The sequence below is a fragment of the Cucumis melo genome, chromosome 8 (genome assembly GCF_025177605.1).
Source record: "Cucumis melo cultivar AY chromosome 8, USDA_Cmelo_AY_1.0, whole genome shotgun sequence".
Classification (NCBI taxonomy): domain Eukaryota; kingdom Viridiplantae; phylum Streptophyta; class Magnoliopsida; order Cucurbitales; family Cucurbitaceae; genus Cucumis; species Cucumis melo.
In genome coordinates, this window is record NC_066864.1 from 26675692 (window position 1) to 26694922 (window position 19231).

The window sequence follows — 19231 nt, forward strand, 5'->3', positions numbered from 1 at the left end:
TTGGGGATGTTTGTTTGGTTTGATGGAAAATTGATAATTACAAAAAGAAAAATTGATTTTGAGGATTTACTGTTATAAACTTGTTAATCACTTTCGGATCCGCCCCCATCATCACCTGCTTCAGAGAGACTCTCCTCTTTTTTGCAAATTCATCGGTTTCATCCATCCCTCCGGCCGCCCTTCATCGTTTTTCCCCCCCCCCCCCCCCCCCCCCTTTCTCAAATCGCTTCTCACCGGATCATAATAATTTTCCAACTCCAGATCACCATCGTCACTTCCAAACTTATATTTTCCCCTCTTTAATTCTCTCTATACAATGGTTGCACCGTCGATTTCTTCAGCGGCGGCCTTTCAAACCGTCGCCTCTCATCGGCCCTGACCAAATTCACGTTTCCTATATCGTCGCTGAAGCTTCAGTTCTTTCATGGGCGATCTTCGGTCTTGGTCGCTTGAACAAAACGGCGCCGTAGCAGAGGACAAGCCGTCCTCCTCCTCCTTTTCATCGTTTTCATCGTTGTTACCCTCAAATCCCACCGCTATAGGTGTCGATTACTGGGGGCGAGCCGAGGAAGCCACGCAGGCTATAATCTCCCAGGTTCAACCTACTGTCGTTTCGGAAAGGAGAAGGAAAGCGGTTATAGATTACGTGCAAAGACTTATTAGAGGCCGTCTTCGATGCGAGGTGAGCTTGGGATTATATGTTATACAAGCATCGCAATCTTAATCCGTGCACTTCTCTTACTTATAATTTCTTCACTACTGGTTTTGAGGATTCTGGAGTTTTGTTTATCTCTGGTTTTAATTACTGATGTTTTGAGTATTAAGGCTAAGGATTGGGTTTCGTTATGAATAACTATTCTGGACAGCGGTCACAAGGTTTCTCTTTTGTTCAAGTAGCAATAGTATATTGGAAGCAGTCTTGTGATGGTTCAATATTCTATGTTCATCCCAGTTTGTGGGTTTATTCATTGCTTTCAAGTGCTGGAAGGTTTTATGCATTCCTATGGGTTGAGTTGGTGCTGATTGTTATCCAATCTGTGATGACCATATTGATCAATGCAAGGTGGAAATAATGCTTTAAATTACTTGGATGTATTGCAGTAGATATGGTTTTAGTTTATGATTTTGATCATGTAGGTTTTCTTGTATGCTCTGCCTCTCTCCAATGGTGTAGTTTCTTTTTCTTTCTTTTTGTTAGAGACAAGGGGTTTCATTAGATGGATGATCTTCCTATTCTTTGATAGGAATGAGGTCATTGTACATTTTCCTTGACATATTTTTCTCTAATAAATTTTATAGTTATTGTTTTTCCCCTATTGATTAATCAGGCGTGGCCTTCTGAAAAATGCTGAACTTTTATTTTTGTCGTCTTGATGTTTCTGTGCAATTGTACTTTCTGTGTAGGCCAATCCAATTTGAGCTCAAAACAATATTGATCTACTACCTTCTTCTTCTTCTTCTTTTAATTATGTTAATCAATTTATTTTTATTTTTATGAGAAATAAATATTTTATTGATGTCATGAAATACACAGGAAAAAGAAGACAATATTCATCTACTTTCAAGATGCATAGTTTAGTATGTGGCTGTAGGTAACCATTTCCCCTTGCGATAGTAATAATATTCAGTTCCAACAACTCCATCTATGCAGTTCCAACGAAGGCTAACATTCTTAGCTTAGCAGCTTTAATTTTTCAAGAATTGCTGATATGGGAGTATTGATCTAAATTTTTAAAGAAATATGAGATATTGAATGTACTAGTAGTCCTCTCAAAACATACAAATGAGAGGCAGTTATTGGTGCATGTGGGTTTCAATATAAAATTAATTGTTATGAAGACGTAATACTTATTGGAAATTTTGAATGGAAGCTTTGAGGTCCATGATTTAAATTAGAGGATGGGACTTTTAAGAAGTTCAAACATTTGTTGTGGATATTTGTGTTTTCAGAAATGTATTGATACACCAATTGCATGGTTTTTACTTTTTCCTTTACTCTGCTGACCACTTGATGGTGTACACTTGCTCTGGTTGTATTCCATGAGTATGGCTTGCCTTTGGAAACTAGTTTCAATAGCGGTGCCATGGAAACACTATGCTGGTTGAATCTTGTAAAGTAGCATAAATGTAATTTTAAGCCTAAGGTCTGTTAGAGCTACTGTCATTGGCCCTGACTGTATGTTAGCTGAAGCACAAGCCATTGCTTTCTTTTATACACGTCCAGAATCCAGATGTTCACTATTGAAATTGAAATTCTACCCATTTCAACCATTTTCTATTAGAAGTTTGTGCTCAAATTTTGAAAACTGAATTGAATTTACAGTTTTGCTTGTAGACATCTCGCTAACATATGATAGTACAGGTTTTTCCATTTGGGTCAGTGCCATTAAAGACCTATTTGCCTGATGGAGATATTGATTTAACTGCCCTCGGTGGTTCAAATGTTGAGGAAGCTTTGGCCAGTGATGTATGTTCCGTCCTCAATAGTGAAGATCAGAATGGGGCAGCCGAGTTTGTTGTAAAGGATGTGCAATTAATTCGAGCTGAGGTCCTGATTTCAAATTTTATTTTATTCCTTTTTAAAGGTTATTGTATTAGCAAAATATGCAATCTTTTTCTTTTCTCTTTTTTTTTTTTCTTTTGAAGCTGAGAGAGGACTGGTAAACGTGATGGCGTTCCTTCCCCCTCCCCTCTTCTTAAATAGAATTTATAATTGTGTGAATTGACTTCTTTAATTACTACCAATGAGGTCAAGGTCTGTCCTTGCAGTATATGTTGAAGATTTTGGTTCTTTATGGTCATCTTCCCAGTTTTTGATGGATCATGGAAATTGCTCTGATTTTCTGGAGTCTTACTTTCAGACTTTCAGTTGGCAATTGGTCTTGATACTCTACCCTCGACCATTGGAAAGAAAATGAACATATAGGCAATAAGTATAATACTTGAAATCAATAAAGAAACTAATCATTTCTGATATCTTCCATCTTTTCTGCTATTTTTCTTATGAACTTCTTCCTGAAGTTTTCCATATCTCTGGAATTTCTGAGACTTATTGCTGGTTACTTCTCTCCCCTTACATAATGTGTATTTTGGTAGAGTTTGAAACATTGATACCTGAAAATGGCTTAGGTAGATTTCCAGTTGCCAAGTCTTCCATCTTTATTTCTTTTGAGTTCGTTTGATCATATGGACTTGTCTCTAGGATTCTCCAGATTTCCAATGGCAACTAGGTTGCTGAAACTGAAATTTACTTGCAGGTGGCTATTATGTCTAGTATATCTATGAGATAATTATATTGGATATTAGGGAGGAGTGTCATGGCTAGCTTCATTTAATAGATGGTTGAACCATTTATGCATGAATCCAATAACCATTTTTTCATCATTATACGTTGTTTATTGTGTGTTTACTTTATATTTGTTTGTGTAATATTACAGTGTAATGCAATCATCTTCTTCTTGCGGTTCATATATATTCCTCTATAGTTTTTCATGCTATGTTTAATGTCTTGGAGTGTTCTATTTGCAGGTTAAGCTTGTAAAATGCCTTGTACAGAATATAGTTGTTGATATTTCCTTCAATCAGTTGGGAGGGCTCTGCACATTATGCTTCCTAGAGAAGGTATTTTTCTAGAGTAGTAATCTGTACTTGTGTTAAGTTTAGATTAAGTCACGTATGATTTGATGCTTAAAACTTGAGCTGACTGCATAATCTACCTATGATTTTTCTGTTTACTTCATATGATTGAGAACTTACGCATGAGTCTTAGTATCATTGAGAATATACTTGGTTAATTGTAGAGCTTACTGAGGACTTGTGATATCTTGATTCCACATCCAGAATGATCTTTCTTCCATGTTCAATTTGATCTTTTATGTGATTAAAAGCAAGGATGAAAATGTTGGAAATATCAGTCGGAATGTCACCAATATATTCATAACCTCCCGAAAGTCATACCAATATAGGGTCCCTAGGGGGTAATTCTTCAGAAAACTGGTGATGATGTATCACGGGTATAAATAACTGAAAGAAATTGCAGACGTTACCTTGTGTTTGACCATTGACCGTGAGTATATTGGCGATGTATGGACTATTCAGTTTTGACACCATATTTTATTCCAAAGGCCTTTCCCCTTAATTTCCTCCTTTCCTCCCATTTTTTAGTTACACTCCCCCAAATCTCACCCCTTTTTTCACAACCCATGAATCTCTCTCTTCTTTCTTTCATAATAGATGTATATATATTTTTTAAAATTTGAATCACTTATTCCAATGTAACATCTTTTTTCTCTTCTCTTGTTTGTGTGTATCAGTGTATGTGTGTGTATATATTAAATATTAATTGATGTTCCAAATATCAAACAATCGTCCAATTTCTTATTTACTTTTAGTCTTCACTCTTCAATAATATCTTTCATTGTACTAAATGGACACTTTTGACTCAAAACTGTAGATGTACATCAAGGGGTAGTAAGTATTTTAAATAAGCTAGTGTTGAAGTTTTGTTTAGAGGTTAACAACATTTGTTCAAGTATTCTTCATATCCGTTACTTTTACTGAAATATTCATCAATATCCAAATATATATGGGTAACATTCATAAATTTATGTGATGGATTTCAACATCGTCATTTTCATCATTGATCAAAAGTAATTGAATAAGGAAATTTGGGCGTTCTTATTTTTGCTGTGTGTGTGTCTTTTTTAAAGTATCTAGCTTTTGAAGCTATATGGGGATTCTTTGTTCCCCATTCCTTGCTGAGAATTTATCAAAATACTATAACGTAACAGTTTTCTTTAGAAGAAGAAATAACGATGGCTTATTGCTTTAGTTTCTCTACTTGATTAGTAATTATTTATGCTCTAGAAAAAATAAACATGAATGTGTGGGAGAAAACTCGTGAGAGTCCTTGGCCTTAGACGACACCTGGATTTCCCTTGCTTGCATTTGTGTGCATAACAGCATGTAGTTTGCTTGTCTTTGCCCATGCAATTCTTTACCAGATTGGTTTTAACTGCCCGTCCTTTTGGGTCAAATAACACTTTTTTTTAATCAGTTTAATTAATTATTATTAATTTAATGAGAAACCAAACTTTCATCATAAACTTATCGAACATACGACGACATACAATTCTTCATCATGGCATACTTGGGTGATAAATATTAAAGGACATAACTAATTGGTGTCTGACTGTCTGATGCTTCATTTGGTCCTTGCATATGGCCTTGTTCGTCTTGACACATGAACATGCCATTGAATTGTTTGTATGATGTGCAAATAAATTTCCCTATGGTTTCTTTTTCATTTAGCATTACTCACCTAATGATTGCTTCTTGGTTCTAATTAACATTCTTTTATGAAATGTCGGGATCAAAACTCCTTTTCTTGCCTCTCTTCTAGCATGTCAAAATGCCATAAAATAACATTTCATAATGACATTTTTAGTGCTACTCTAACAGATTGATCGTCGCATTGGAAAAGATCATCTATTTAAGCGCAGCATTATACTGATTAAAGCTTGGTGCTATTATGAGAGTCGAATTCTTGGGGCTCATCATGGTTTGATATCAACATACGCTTTGGAGACTTTGGTTCTATATATTTTTCATCTCTTCCACTCCGCCTTAAATGGTCCCTTACAGGTAAGTAGTTTCAGAAAGCTGCTCTTTTTGAACCCCCTTGATTTATATTTTTTTTTCTCTCTGTTTTGCACATGCTTATGACTATTCTATCATACGTTTAACCTTTTAGGTGCTGTATAAATTTCTGGACTATTTTAGCAAATTTGATTGGGATAATTATTGCATAAGCTTGAATGGTCCAGTTCGGATATCCTCACTGCCGGAGCTTGTTGGTGAGCAGCTTCTTTTGGCATACCTGAGTTTTTTGAAGGTCCTGTATGCCTTTCTGTTTGGAATTTTAAATATTTTGGCCTTTTTCTGGCAGCCGAGACGCCTGACAATGGTGGGGGTGATTTGTTGCTTAGTAATGATTTTCTTCAGAGCTGTTTAGAAACCTTCTCAGTGCCTGCAAGGGGGTACGAGGCGAACTCAAGAGCATTTCCCATAAAGCATCTCAACATCGTTGATCCACTGAAAGAGAATAACAACCTTGGTCGCAGTGTAAGCAAAGGTAGATACAATTTTCCTGCATCAGGTTTGATTGTCTGCCATTTCTTTCCATCTACGATTACGCAATCAAACATCCCAAAACTATGGTGAGGTGTTTTTTTTTTTGAAGTGATTATCTTTTTAAACAATTTAGAAATTACTTGTAGTTTTCTAGTTCCTCAAGCACGTACAGGAGCAGGGGAGAGGTCTTTTATTATTACATGGCTTAGTAAATGTTTAATATCGACATAAATTACATAAATCCCAATTTTTTTTTCTATAAACATCTAAATTATTCCTGAACTATGATACTTTGTTTTTAGAAACACATTTTAGTGTTTAAGTATCTATCATCATTTAACCAAAACCTGTGGCGTGCCTTCATTTCATTGTCTCCCTTGACTAATTGTTGAAGCAAGAAATTAAGTGTCCAATCATTATAACAGGCTCAAGAGCATTGCCCATAGAAGTACGAATTTAATGCAGTTCTTTGGTTGAGGAACTCCTTCATCCACTATATATTGTGACACAGGGCATTTCTTGTGGCTTGGGTTGCGTGATTTCATGGGCCCTTTTGGGTGAGAGGAGCAATATAATTTTGGGAGGGTTTGAGTAGTGGTCTAATGAGGTTGTGTGGTTCTGGTTAAATTTCATCTTTCCCTTTAGACTTTTGGTCTACAAGCCTTTTTGTAACTATTCTTTATATTTTATTTTGCTTGTTTGGAACCCTTTTTGTCTTAGTTTGACTCCTTTTTGATCGAGACTTCTTTTGTAATGTGCCCTTTCTATTCTTGTCTTAAGTTGGGTTATTCATAGATGAAACAAATTAAGTGTCCAAGTTTGAAATGAATCTAGGTTTATATTATGCAAGGAAAATGTAAGGCCACCCATCATCCATCAGCATGGGAGAAGGGGCAAGAATGTAACTGAGGGTGAAAGTTAGTCATGCATGAGAGTGAGGAACATAAATATTATGGAATGAAGGTAAGGGGATCACGACAGAGGTTGAGGGTATTTTGGGAAAGGAAAGGGTAGTATAAGTAGCTGAGGTTGTACTTCCATTTTCTTTAGCTTGGAATTACTATCAGAACTCTCACAGTGAGAGGAGTGTATTGCCTTGGGGCTTTTCTTCATTCAATAGTACTGATTGTAAGGAGATACCTTACAGAAAATTGACTGTAAGGGCTAAAGTTAACTTTTATGTATGAAGCCCGGGGATTTAACTTGAATATTTAAAAATTAAGGAATTAGAATAAAATATCTGAGAGTTGGATAGAATGGAATTAATATAAAAGTTCAGGACTATAATAGAATCCAAACCTTAAAAGTGATCCAATCTACTGATCTGGTTAACAACTAGCTTCTTGTGACCTAGATGAACTCCTTTGAAATATCTGACAGCCACTCTGTAACTTGCAGGAAACTTCTATAGGATTAGAAGTGCTTTCAGTTATGGTGCTCGGAAACTAGGGTTCATCCTTTCCCATCCTGAAGATAATGTAGTGGATGAAGTTCGTAAGTTCTTTTCTAATACATTGGATAGGCACGGAGGTGGGCAGCGGCCTGATGTTCAAGATCCTGCTCCAGTGTCTGGTGGCTATGAATCTTGTGCAGCTTTATTAGTATCTGGTACAGAGACGCAAGAAGAAACAAATAATCGTGATTCTGGTTCTGTATGTGCTAGTGACACCATTGGAGATCGTAGCTGGAGTCAGGAGGTATCAATTCATGGGGGAAATGCCAATGATAAGGAATTTGGTGAATACGACCATGTTGGTGGAAGTATGAATGAATCATCTCAAGGAAGACCACTATCAGTTCCTTCTGGTGTTGATGGTCTTGCAAATGCCATTGGTATTTCAGATTATCGTCTCTCTGGTGATGCAAATGATCTTGCTAGTCTGAGAATTGAAGGTCTTTCTATTTCACACGATGCACATAAGTCTTCCCCAAGTTTTGAGGAGGGCATATCACCATTAGGTCATGAATCGCTTCGTCCTCCTCATTATTTTTCCAGACCAATCATGGAAAATGGGGAACTAATAGATGAAAACACAAATAAATGCACTCCTGAGAACTCTTACCAGCATTTGCAATCACCTACTAAAGCAACAGGGTCGTCTGCAAAAGGTAAGCAGGATGAGAACCACGTGAATAATGATGAAGTGGCAAACCAACCTGAAACAAAACAATCTTCTCCACCTTTACATTCAGTTTCTTTGTCATCTGAAGACTTTTATCCTAGTTCTCGTGGTTATCGGTTTCTTACTAGTAATGTTGGACCTCCAGAAGCTTTCAATGCTTTGTCAGATCTTAATGGTGACTATGAAAGTCATTGCAACAGTTTGCAAATTGGTCGGTGGTACTATGAATATGCCTTGAGTGCAGCAGCCCTTTCGCCCATTCCTCCACCATTGCCTTCGCAATATCCAAACAAGAATCCATGGGATATAATACGACGCTCAGTGCAGGTCAAGCAGAATGTGTTTGCCCAGATAAACTGTAATGGACTTCTTGCAAGACCAGCATTCTATCCCATGCCATCACCAATATTACCAGGGGGTGCAACATTGGCCATGGAAGAGATACCAAAACCACGAGGAACAGGGACATACTTTCCCAACATGGTATTCTCGTCATATTAATCTTAATATTATTTTATTAATTACATAGAAATTGGTAGCAAATACTCTGGGGAGAACTCTTATTAATGTGTATAACATTTTGTATCTTACCTTTGTTTTTTCTTGCACTGTTTGGGTGGTTGAAGATTTACATCTTTCTTGTCTTTGAGTATTTCTTTTTTTCCAGAATCATTATAGGGACAGACCATCATCAGCAAGGGGAAGGAACCAAGTGTCGGTGAGGTCGCCACGAAACAATGGCCGATCACTGAACCCCTTGGAGACAACCGTGGCTGAGAAAAGTGGTCAAGACTTGTATCAAGTACCAACTGTTAATCATGGTGGTGGTATTGGTATGTTGTCTTCCTCTAGTTCTCCTGTAAGGAAAGCTCACCATAATGGAAATGGCGCAATGCCTCGACCTGATAGAGCTGTAGAATTTGGGTCATTTGGGCATCTTCCAATAGAGTCATCGGCAGATTGCAGCAGGGAACCAACTCCTGTAACTGGGCATTTCCAAAACTCGTCAGCTTTGAACGTTTCGAGCCCCAAGATGCAGAAAGCCAAGCAAACATTGATCTCAGATCAAGACAGGTACGAGTACTTCATAATCCTTCCAGGTATTTACCCGATTACATGGAACTTGTTAAACTGCTTAAAGTTTCTCCTTTTTCTTCTTGATATGTAGGCTCTCTGTTCATATGCAATCATATGAGTTGAAAGATGAAGAGGATTTCCCACCCTTATCCAACTGACACGAGTGGGAATCAAAGTTTATTTATTTGGTTAGTCAGTATGAAACTGAGTAGGAAGAAACTGTAGTTGCTAACAAACTGGACTAAGCGTGACTCTTCCACAACGGTTTGCGATCCCCCCATCTCTGCAATTTAGATGTTACTGTTTTCTATTTGTAGCTCAAAAAAGCATTTTGTAAATTCTACCAATTTATTTTGCTTTTCACCTCAAATATCTCGATAGTGGTCGTGTTTTACACAAAAAGAGCCTTTTCTTTTTCCCTTTTCTAAATTAGGATGTTTGTAACAATGGTTGCTTCTTTTTCTTTTTTTCCCCGCCCTCCCTCCATGTTTTTGCCCTTTCATTTGCGCCTTGTAGGTAAAACATACGAGCACAGAATATATTGTTGCCTATGTTTGTTGTAAGTTAAATGAAAATGCTTCTTTTTGGAGCCATCTCTAATATTGCCTTAGTCCATCACCATGCATTAGCAATAGTGTTAATGTTTTTCTCTTTCTTCTTTTGAGTTTACTTTTGCCCCTTCCATTATTAGTCCAAATTGTCGACTTAGAAATGGCCTTTCTCACTCTCTTTCTATGGCTGAGTTGCATTTTTTAATGATCTTACATGGAAGAGCCTTTTTGAGCTTTGTAAATGAAAAAATTTCCTTGGAAAGAGATTCAAGGCGGTTTCTTCCTTTGGTGACACGTGAATTTGTGGTTCTAATCTAATAAGAATATTGTTTGGTCCTAAGAAAATGCAAAGGATTCAACTTTTTACAACACATTGTGTTGTACTGGAGGTGTATAAATAGGTTGGTTAATTGGATTCACTTCATTCCTTTGCTTCTAGTTTATGCATTAATTGTTTTCATATAAAAAAAATTAGACATATAAAGACAATCGTGGGTGAGACAAGTATAAGAAACTTCAAAGATCGAATCTTTTCACAGGTTAAAATTTTTACAAGTATAAGAAAAGATCGAATCTTTTCACAAGTTTATTTTTTTTTCATACTTGAGTTGCATGAACCATCAGAGGTTGGCTCATTCATTTGATTCTAGTTTATGTATGAATTGTTTCTGTATCAAAAGTTTATATATCAAGACCTTATCGTTTACAAGTAGGACATTGTATTAAATGAAAGTGGTAAAAACGTCTTGTATTTGAGTTGTTTAAATAGTTCTTTAAATAGTTCGTTAATTGGATTGGCTTCATCTAGCATTTAGGTTTATGCATATGATTCAAACATGTGGATCAAAGTGTTGTAACTTAAGAGTTGTGGTATCCTAAATTGAGCCCAACTTAATTTGTACATCAGTGCGTAATAACCGTAAGGTATGTGGTCTGAAGTATGTGGTTCCAATACTTTTACCCTAAAATAACTGTATTGTATACAAATCTTTACTTATCTCACCCTATGAAAACTTTGTAGGTGTTTGATGATTCCCAATAATTTTTGTATCTTAATTTATCAAGGTCATCAATATAGTATTGATTTTTCCATACAACAAAGTTAATCGTTGATGTATAGGCTAATTGACACGATACACTATTCAATCAATTTCACAACATTATTTGTAAACATCACAAAACTAAAAACTTAAAAAAAGAGCCTTGGTTGTTATGTTTGATTGTTGATTGTTGTTTAGGGTTTAGGATCGAAAGATGAAATTATAGAAAATGAGAACTTGTACAGAAGAAACTGGTGAGCTATAAGCATCTGTTTCTCCATATTAAAACACATATATATATAACATTACGTAATACCTTTAATTAAAAAAAATGATTATTGAAGAATAAATAAATTTTATATGTTAATAAAATTGTTGAATATTTTAATCAAGAACCCACAACTTGTTGATTGACACGTAAAGTCAACTATATGGTTATAAAATTTGGGATGAAAGTGACAAGAAACCAATGGTGTCAAACGAATCAAAATCCAAACCCATGCTCTTATAAAGTCAGCTTAAATATTAAAAATATTAGTCCAGTTGAAAATTTAGCATAATTGTGATAGAATTATAAATAAAAAATAGTGGCAAATACAAAATGATTCAACATATAAAATTATTGGAATCATAACCCACAACCAATCAATATTCAGTTAATTGTCGGTCGTTTGTGTATATACGTATTTATATACATATTAACTTTTCATATTTGTGCTTATTTAGCCACATGTTATGTGTCTGATTGATTTTTCTATAAATCTATAAATTAAGAAAATATGTGGTTTCTAATTATTAAAATACTTAAAACCAACTAGTAACCTTAGATGATAGATAAATTTTGCGATAATTGTTTATATATATATATATATATATATATATATATATATATATATATATATATATATATATATATATATATATATTTAAAAAAAAACTAAAGAAGAAAAATATGAAGAAATGAATATAAACATTTCCAAGGTATGCGGGTGCAATCCCTAAGTTGCTTACATGTGGAATCTCTCTCTATGTTATTATTAGTATTGAAATGAAAAAAGTTTAAAAGGTGGTCAATTTTCTTCTTTTTTTTTTTTTTTTTTTTTTTTTTTTTTTTGTTTTAAAAGATGAAATATTGAGCAATATAGAATTGAAAATGAAGAGAAATTAAAGGGTCAAATTGGCCTTCTTCATTCTTTGGCCCTTAAAAAGTCAGCTTAAATCTTATAAATATTACTCTCTTTGTTTATTCATAAATAAAATTTTAATTTATCGGCTAAGCTCAATCTTTAATTTATATTGAGATGCCATTGAAGCAAAGCAGCTGCTAGCTCCCTTCTTCAACTGGTCTTTCTTTTTTCTTTTGTATTTCTCAACTAGGCTTTTAAATTCCTTTTTCTTACTTCTAATTTACTTAGTAAAAAATAAGAAAATTTTCACCAACATACTTCGATTGTGTTACAATTAGTAATTAAGTGTTTTGTGATTAAAACTCCCTACTTTCCATTATCAATTGTTTCTTTTAAAAAAAGACAAAAAGAAAAAAAAATTAGTTACAAAAGTCAAATCATATTTTCACTTTTTTAAAAAAATATTCTTGTCTAGAATATGATTAAGAATTCAACTCTTTTACTTAACAAATATAAATTATCACAAGAAATTAAAAAAATTTATAAACTTAATTTGAAAAAACGAAATGATTGTCAAATAATGACTCAATTGCAATTGGTTTGGTTTTTTTTCTTAAACTTGGTATTTAATTTTCTAATTTTATTTTAATCATCACTAAATTTCAAATCGAAACAATCACAATGGACTTTGGGTATTAATCTTTGGTAAGTAATATGTGTTCATTTCATTCTTTGCCTATAGCTAACTAAAAGTTAAAAAGTTTTAGGGTTTTGTATTAAAATATATTTAAACATCTAATTTACCAAAAGTTAGAAGCCGAAGACAAGCCAAGTCAAGCCAGCCGATAAATATCAACCCCGTCACCGTCAACTAACACCAGCGAGGCATAGACTCCGTCAAAAACAGAGACGTCATCCGTTCCGTTAAAAAATTAACGCCTCTTTCTTCTCTTCTTCTTCTTCTTCTTCTTCTTCTACTACTTAATTCTTCTTCATCACTTTTCTTCCATAATTCAACAGTTTGCAAAAAGAACTTTCATTTCCCAAATTATTATTCTCTTCCAGAAATCCCACAAAAAAAAAAAACTTTCATTTTTTGTTTCTTGAAAGAGAATTCTCAGAAACCCACAAATGAATATAGCAAAGAGAAGCCAGAGATTCTTCAAATTCAGAATATTTTCTCTAATTTCTTCTTCAGTTTCCAATAATTTGATCTAATTATTTCAAAAGCTTTGATTTTTATTTTTCTTTTTCTAAAGAATTAAACTTTTGATCATTTGGTTTGTGTGTGTCTGTGACTTTGGAGTTCTTTTATTCTTATTGAATTTGAATTTTGAATTACAAATGGTTTCAAAATATTACCACAAATTTTCACGTGGAGTAGTAGAAATGATTTGGATTAAGCTAATTTGTGTTGATTGCTCAAACCTTTTTTGGTTCTTATTTGGATTTTTCTCCAATGAAAACTATCAAGGGAAGCCTCGGATCATCTAGCAGAAGTAAAACAATAGTTATTATTCCAAAATTAATTTCCTCTTTTCTTTTCTTTCTTTTTTTTTTTTTCCTTTTCTTTTCTTTTTGATCTCTCTCTCTCTCTGACTTTCTATATAATAATATTGTGTTATTATTTTTGATTAAAAGTTTTGTGAAATTAAAAGAGAAATTAAAGAATGGCACAATCAAACATTGGATATGCTGAAACAGATCCTTCTGGTCGCTATGGACGGGTAAGTTTTTTTTTATTTACTTATTTTTAAAAAATTTAAGCTAAGGTTTTATAATCTTTTATGTTCTATAACAAAGTTAAATATTTATACAAAATGTTCCAAGTTTAGGGTAGGTTTCAATGATGCTTCTAGACTGAAAAGCAAGGTTTAAATTTTAATCAAATTGAGTGTAAAAACTAATTACGTAAATGGTTTTAACTATATTTGAAATAAAATACGAAATCCTTATATAATAATGATTAAAATCTTTCATGTAATATCATAAATAGAACGAGGGGCCATGTCCATTTCTTTCCTTTCAATGTTTAAAAGTGTAAAACTTAAAATGAATTTTTTTTTTTTTTTTAAGTTATAGAGATATGTAGTTGAAACGTAGTGGAAGTTAGGTATTTGATGTAATTTAGCTTTAAACCTGTGATTTCTATCTTTGGTCTGATCTTTTATTTTATTTTATTTTTGCACAGATTAAGGTTTTGTAAGATTTTCTCTTTTTTCCTTTTTAAAATGATATAATAGAATTTTCTCTTAAAGAGAGGGTTTCAACCTATACCTGACCTACCATATTTTTGTAGGTGTTATTAATTACTTTTAAAAGTGAATGAATTCTTGAATTCCATCTTATGTATTAATATTGTTTTTGAATCTTTTTTTTTCTTTCTTAAAACTATGTTTTATGATTCATGTATATTGGAAAACATAATTATAAAAATTATGCACACTAAATTATGCAAGTGGAAAATCGTGATAAAAGGTTTATTAATTTTAAACTTCGATGATAATAAAAATGTAATACACTTACGATATTGGCAATTTTTTTCTGTAGTGAATTATGCTTAATATTGACATTTTAATTTTCTTACATTAATCGTCAATTCATTGTTATTATTAGTATTATTAATTAAAAAACTTTTGAGAGTGGTTATACACGAATTTCATAATGTCTATCTATTATTCCACTATCATCATCATTATTATTATTTTTTAAATACAACTTGGTTTACTCATAATTTATTTATTTTTTATTTCCAACTGTGTAAAATACTTTTGAATCTCAAAAATAAAAAAAATTAAAAAAAAATCTTAGTTTTCAAAATTAATATGCAATTAAAATGCAATATCAAAATTACCCAAAAATTTACTAATTTTTAGAAAATAAAATAATTATTAAACGAACTATTAAATTTTCCTTTAACATTGCCATCAAAGAGATTGAAGAAAAATATTGTTCCAAAAGCATCTATTCAATCCATTTGAACTATACTCAAACCAACAACTATGATTCTTACGACTCAATTTACCAAAATTCAACCAATATCTTAAAAGAAAAGAGTGAACTCAAAGCTTTTTTGTTTATTTTGTTTTAATTCTTTTTTCAATAATACAATGTATATTTAAAGGTGGAGAGATTAGACTCCAACCTTTTGTAAACCTCTCGATCCATAACATATGCAGTAACTGATTGACGAGTGAATTGAAATCTTGAAACCCTAGCTAGAGTTACAAGAATAATTAGATCATCAAATACGATCTAGTTGGATGCTTCATATATATAATTATTGTGCAGTTCAGAGAAATTTTAGGCAAAGGAGCAACGAAAACAGTATATAAAGGTTTTGATGAGGTTCTTGGAATTGAAGTGGCTTGGAACCAAGTCCATCTCAAAGATGTCTTCCATTCCCCTGAAGAGCTAGAACGTTTATACTCAGAAGTTCATCTCCTCAAGAACCTCAACCACAACTCGATCATCCGATTCTACACTTCTTGGATCGATACTCATCGCAGAACGTTCAACTTCATCACTGAAATGTTCACGTCCGGCACCCTTAGAGAGTACTAACTAATTCTTTCAACAATATATCTTTCGTGTTTTTGTTAATTTTCGCTTTTGTGTTGAATTTAGAGGATGATCGTCAATTCTATTAGGTATCGACAAAAGTATCAAAACATTGACATCGAAGCAATCAAGAATTGGGCTCGTCAAATCCTACACGGCCTTGTTTATCTTCACGGTCATGATCCACCTGTAATCCATAGAGACCTAAAGTGTGATAATGTATTCATCAATGGCCATCTTGGGCAAGTTAAGATTGGTGACCTCGGACTCGCAACAATCCTTCATGGTTCTCAAAATGCTCATAGTGTTATAGGTAATTAATTAAACTTCTAATTCAATATTGAGATGATAGGACCTCTTCATATTTCTACAATAGTATAATATTATTGTCGATTTAGAATTAATGGTTGCATGTTCAAGGACTCAGGTCAAAATGTTTAATTAAGAATGGTCATATGTTGAAAAAAAATTTGTAGGTACACCAGAGTTCATGGCACCAGAGCTTTATGATGAGGAATATAATGAACTTGTGGATGTTTACTCGTTTGGAATGTGTATGATTGAAATGCTTACTTTAGAGTATCCTTATAACGAATGCTCTAACCCTGCTCAGATATACAAGAAAGTCACTTCAGTAAGTGATCAATACTTTTACTATTATTAAATCTATGCTAGTTACAAAAATTCAATTATAATAAGTTTTCTATCCATTTCCAATTGTCGACTTAGTAACCAAGTAGTTTTAAATAATTTGTTGAACTTTGGAGAAAGTTGTATCAGTAGTTTGTTTGAACAAGGTCCAAATGAAATATGTCCCTATTTTTCTAAAACTCAAGCTTTTATATCCTTTTGGTTATGCCATGTCATGAAGTGAAATGCACTTAAAATCGTCTAAATAGTATAATAAAGTTGATATATTTTGACTCTCACCGTTATTAATTGTTATCTCTTTGTTTGCTTGCACTCTCGTTATTAAATTTGTCGAGTTTTTGTTTTTCTCAAATTTTAACATGTTTTTTCTCCGTTGCCTATCTTCTTGACAAGTAACGAGAATTGAAAGCAAGAATCGAGTATATTTGCTTGTGTATACAGCAACATTGATTTCATTATTTCACTTCATGGTTACATAAGGAAAATGAGAAAAAAAAAATTAATATTTTTTTAAAATATGGGTCAAATTTAATTTAGTTGAAAACTAAACTTATAACTATCATAAGATGTTGACTTAATAAAGAAATTGCAGGGAAAATTGCCCAATGCATTCTATGAGATCAAAGACTTGGAGGCCCAAAGATTTGTGAGAAAATGTTTGGAGAATGTTTCAAAGAGGGTTTCTGCTAGAGAGCTCTTGCTTGAGCCATTTCTAGCACCTTCCAACAGTAACAATGTCTCTCATAATGAAGAGTTGGTGTCTTCATCTTTATCTCCAGAGAAATCAATAATGGCAAGAAGAACAGATTTAGCCATTTCAGGATCAATCAATCCCAAGGATGATTCAATTTTTCTTAAAGTGCAGATCAAAGTGAAGAACGGTAAATACAAGTTCTGATCTTGTTCACTTTTTAGTACATTACATCAACAATAATTTGCAAAAAACTGATTATTATATAACGATATATATATATATATATATATATATATATATATATATAGGTAAATCTAAGAATGTATATTTTGCATTCGACATCTTAAACGACACTGCAATCGACGTTGCAACCGAGATGGTTAAAGAGTTGGAAATTATTAGTGATTGGGATCCATTGGAGATAGCTGTGATGATAGAGAAGGAGATATCCTCATTGATTCCAGATTGGGAGGAATGGAAGTTCCCAGAAATCCACCATCAAGATAGCTTCAACTACGAACAAGATCACAATGGCAACGACGATAACGACGATGACGATGACGACGAAAACTATGCAACACCACATCCTTTCTATTATTGTGGCTCTTCTCATGGCTCCTCCTCAGATTCTCTTCATGATTTCTACCCTTTCCGTGAGAACCCCAATCATCATTTTGGAGGGATGGACACTTCTATTACCACTGAATGGTTTCGAGGTACATCTTTTTCATTATATTCTTGTATCATAGAGGGATTTTGCCCAAACCTTTCATTAATCATATGGTTGTTTACTTCTGGATTTCCTAAATTAAGCCTATAAATACTGTTCTCACTCATAAATAATTTCTTGTTTGTTATTCTACTTTATGCCATTATTTTAAAAAAACTATTGTATGTATAGAAATTTTTTAAAAGATATATACTTTTTTAAAACCATGTATTTATTTTTAAAATTTGACTAAGAATTTGGGTAAAATTCTAGATTTGATTTTATAAAATTCGATAGGGTTATATTCTCTTCTATCCTATGAATTAAAACCTTTGGAAGAAGTACCTTTAAGCTTTTTAAGGTTGTATCTATTTAATCTACATAATTATTCGATTATCCCTGTTGGGTATAACATCTTGTGAGATTACTATTATAGGGTAAACGATAAGAAACTCATAGTTTAAGCATTTAAATATTTTTCACTACATAAAAAAACAAATACTATAGTGTTCTAAACACTTATAAATGTAATACTCTTGAGGTTGGTTATAAATGCAGAGGATGATACAAGTTCTTGTTGTTCTCTCAATTCCTTCGATTACTCTGATTTAAGTTTTTACTCAAACGATGAAGATGAGTATGAATATGACTCAAATATCAAAGGAAGAGAGTCTCGATACATCTCAACAACCAAGCAACCTACAAGATTTTGCCCAACCATGAAGATAGACTCGCACCATTTGAGGCACAAGGACACTAGAATTATCCCCAATCGAGAAACATTCGAAAATGGATCTCTATCAAATAACTCACCTAGAATTACTAGGGTGAAATCGATGGTGAACCTTCGTAGCGAGACGTTGCACCGGTACTTAGTAGAGACGTTGTTGAAGAAGCGCTTGTTTAATACGGTGGGTGCAATGGAGAATATTGGATTCCAAAAGCCGTAGCAAAATTGATATTAGTATTCGGATGTGTTAAAGTTTCATGAATTATTTCAATGAGATTTGAGAATTTGTGTATATAAATAAATGAAAAGGATACTGAATTGTGTTTTGGGGCTTGTAGTAATTGTTTTGCATTTGTAAGACGTGTGAAACATAAAGCCATAGATATATATATATATGTGTGTGATTGAATAGTATTGCCTTTTCAATGCATTTTTTATGTGTAAAAGAAAAAGTTTATCTTAAGAATATGTTGAGTATTGTTCAAAGCTTTATAAGTGCATTAATTAATGGCTAGAAATACTTGTAAAGAGATAATATGTTCTTGAAGAGTTAATCACCATGGGATTGATAATCCAGTATTAAATTAAATGTTTAAGGGATTGAAGTGGTTCTTATGAAGTTCACAATTATTTTTTAAAAAAAAAATATTGAAAAATTGAGGCTACGATGGAGAATTAGATGATCTGTTTTCTTACACTTCTTGTTATATGACAATGTTATATTTATTTGATTAAGCAACTTCCTAAAGTAAAGACCATTCTCACAAACAAACATGAATATTTTCAACATACTTTATCTTCACTCCCAATATATTCATTTCTAAAAGGTTATCTGA

General features: G+C 33.1%; 2 protein-coding genes across 4 annotated transcripts; both read left to right on the forward strand.

Moving 5' to 3' along the window:
- Positions 1-85: 85 nt before the first annotated feature.
- On the forward strand, positions 86-9925 carry LOC103501459 (uncharacterized). Of its 2 annotated transcripts, XM_008465034.3 has the most exons (9): positions 86-682; positions 2363-2548; positions 3529-3621; positions 5461-5643; positions 5753-5855; positions 5948-6133; positions 7531-8738; positions 8923-9329; positions 9424-9925. In XM_008465034.3, exons 1-9 carry the CDS (start codon positions 425-427, stop codon positions 9488-9490), a joined length of 2691 nt encoding a protein of 896 aa, XP_008463256.1. In that variant the 5' UTR covers positions 86-424; the 3' UTR covers positions 9491-9925. The 2 variants fall into 2 exon arrangements, with proteins under 2 accessions (XP_008463256.1, XP_050944139.1); XM_051088182.1 differs by having other exon boundaries at positions 88-682; positions 8923-9925.
- Positions 9926-13054: 3129 nt separating this feature from the next.
- Positions 13055-18881, forward strand: LOC103501457 (probable serine/threonine-protein kinase WNK5). Of its 2 annotated transcripts, none has more exons than XM_008465032.2 (7): positions 13055-13777; positions 15342-15607; positions 15701-15924; positions 16088-16245; positions 16855-17143; positions 17265-17672; positions 18224-18881. In XM_008465032.2, the coding sequence occupies exons 1-7, from the start codon at positions 13721-13723 to the stop codon at positions 18613-18615; spliced, it is 1794 nt and encodes a 597-aa protein (XP_008463254.1). In that variant the 5' UTR covers positions 13055-13720; the 3' UTR covers positions 18616-18881. The 2 variants fall into 2 exon arrangements, with proteins under 2 accessions (XP_008463254.1, XP_050944140.1); XM_051088183.1 differs by having other exon boundaries at positions 13064-13777; positions 18299-18753.
- The last annotated feature ends 350 nt before the right edge of the window (positions 18882-19231 follow it).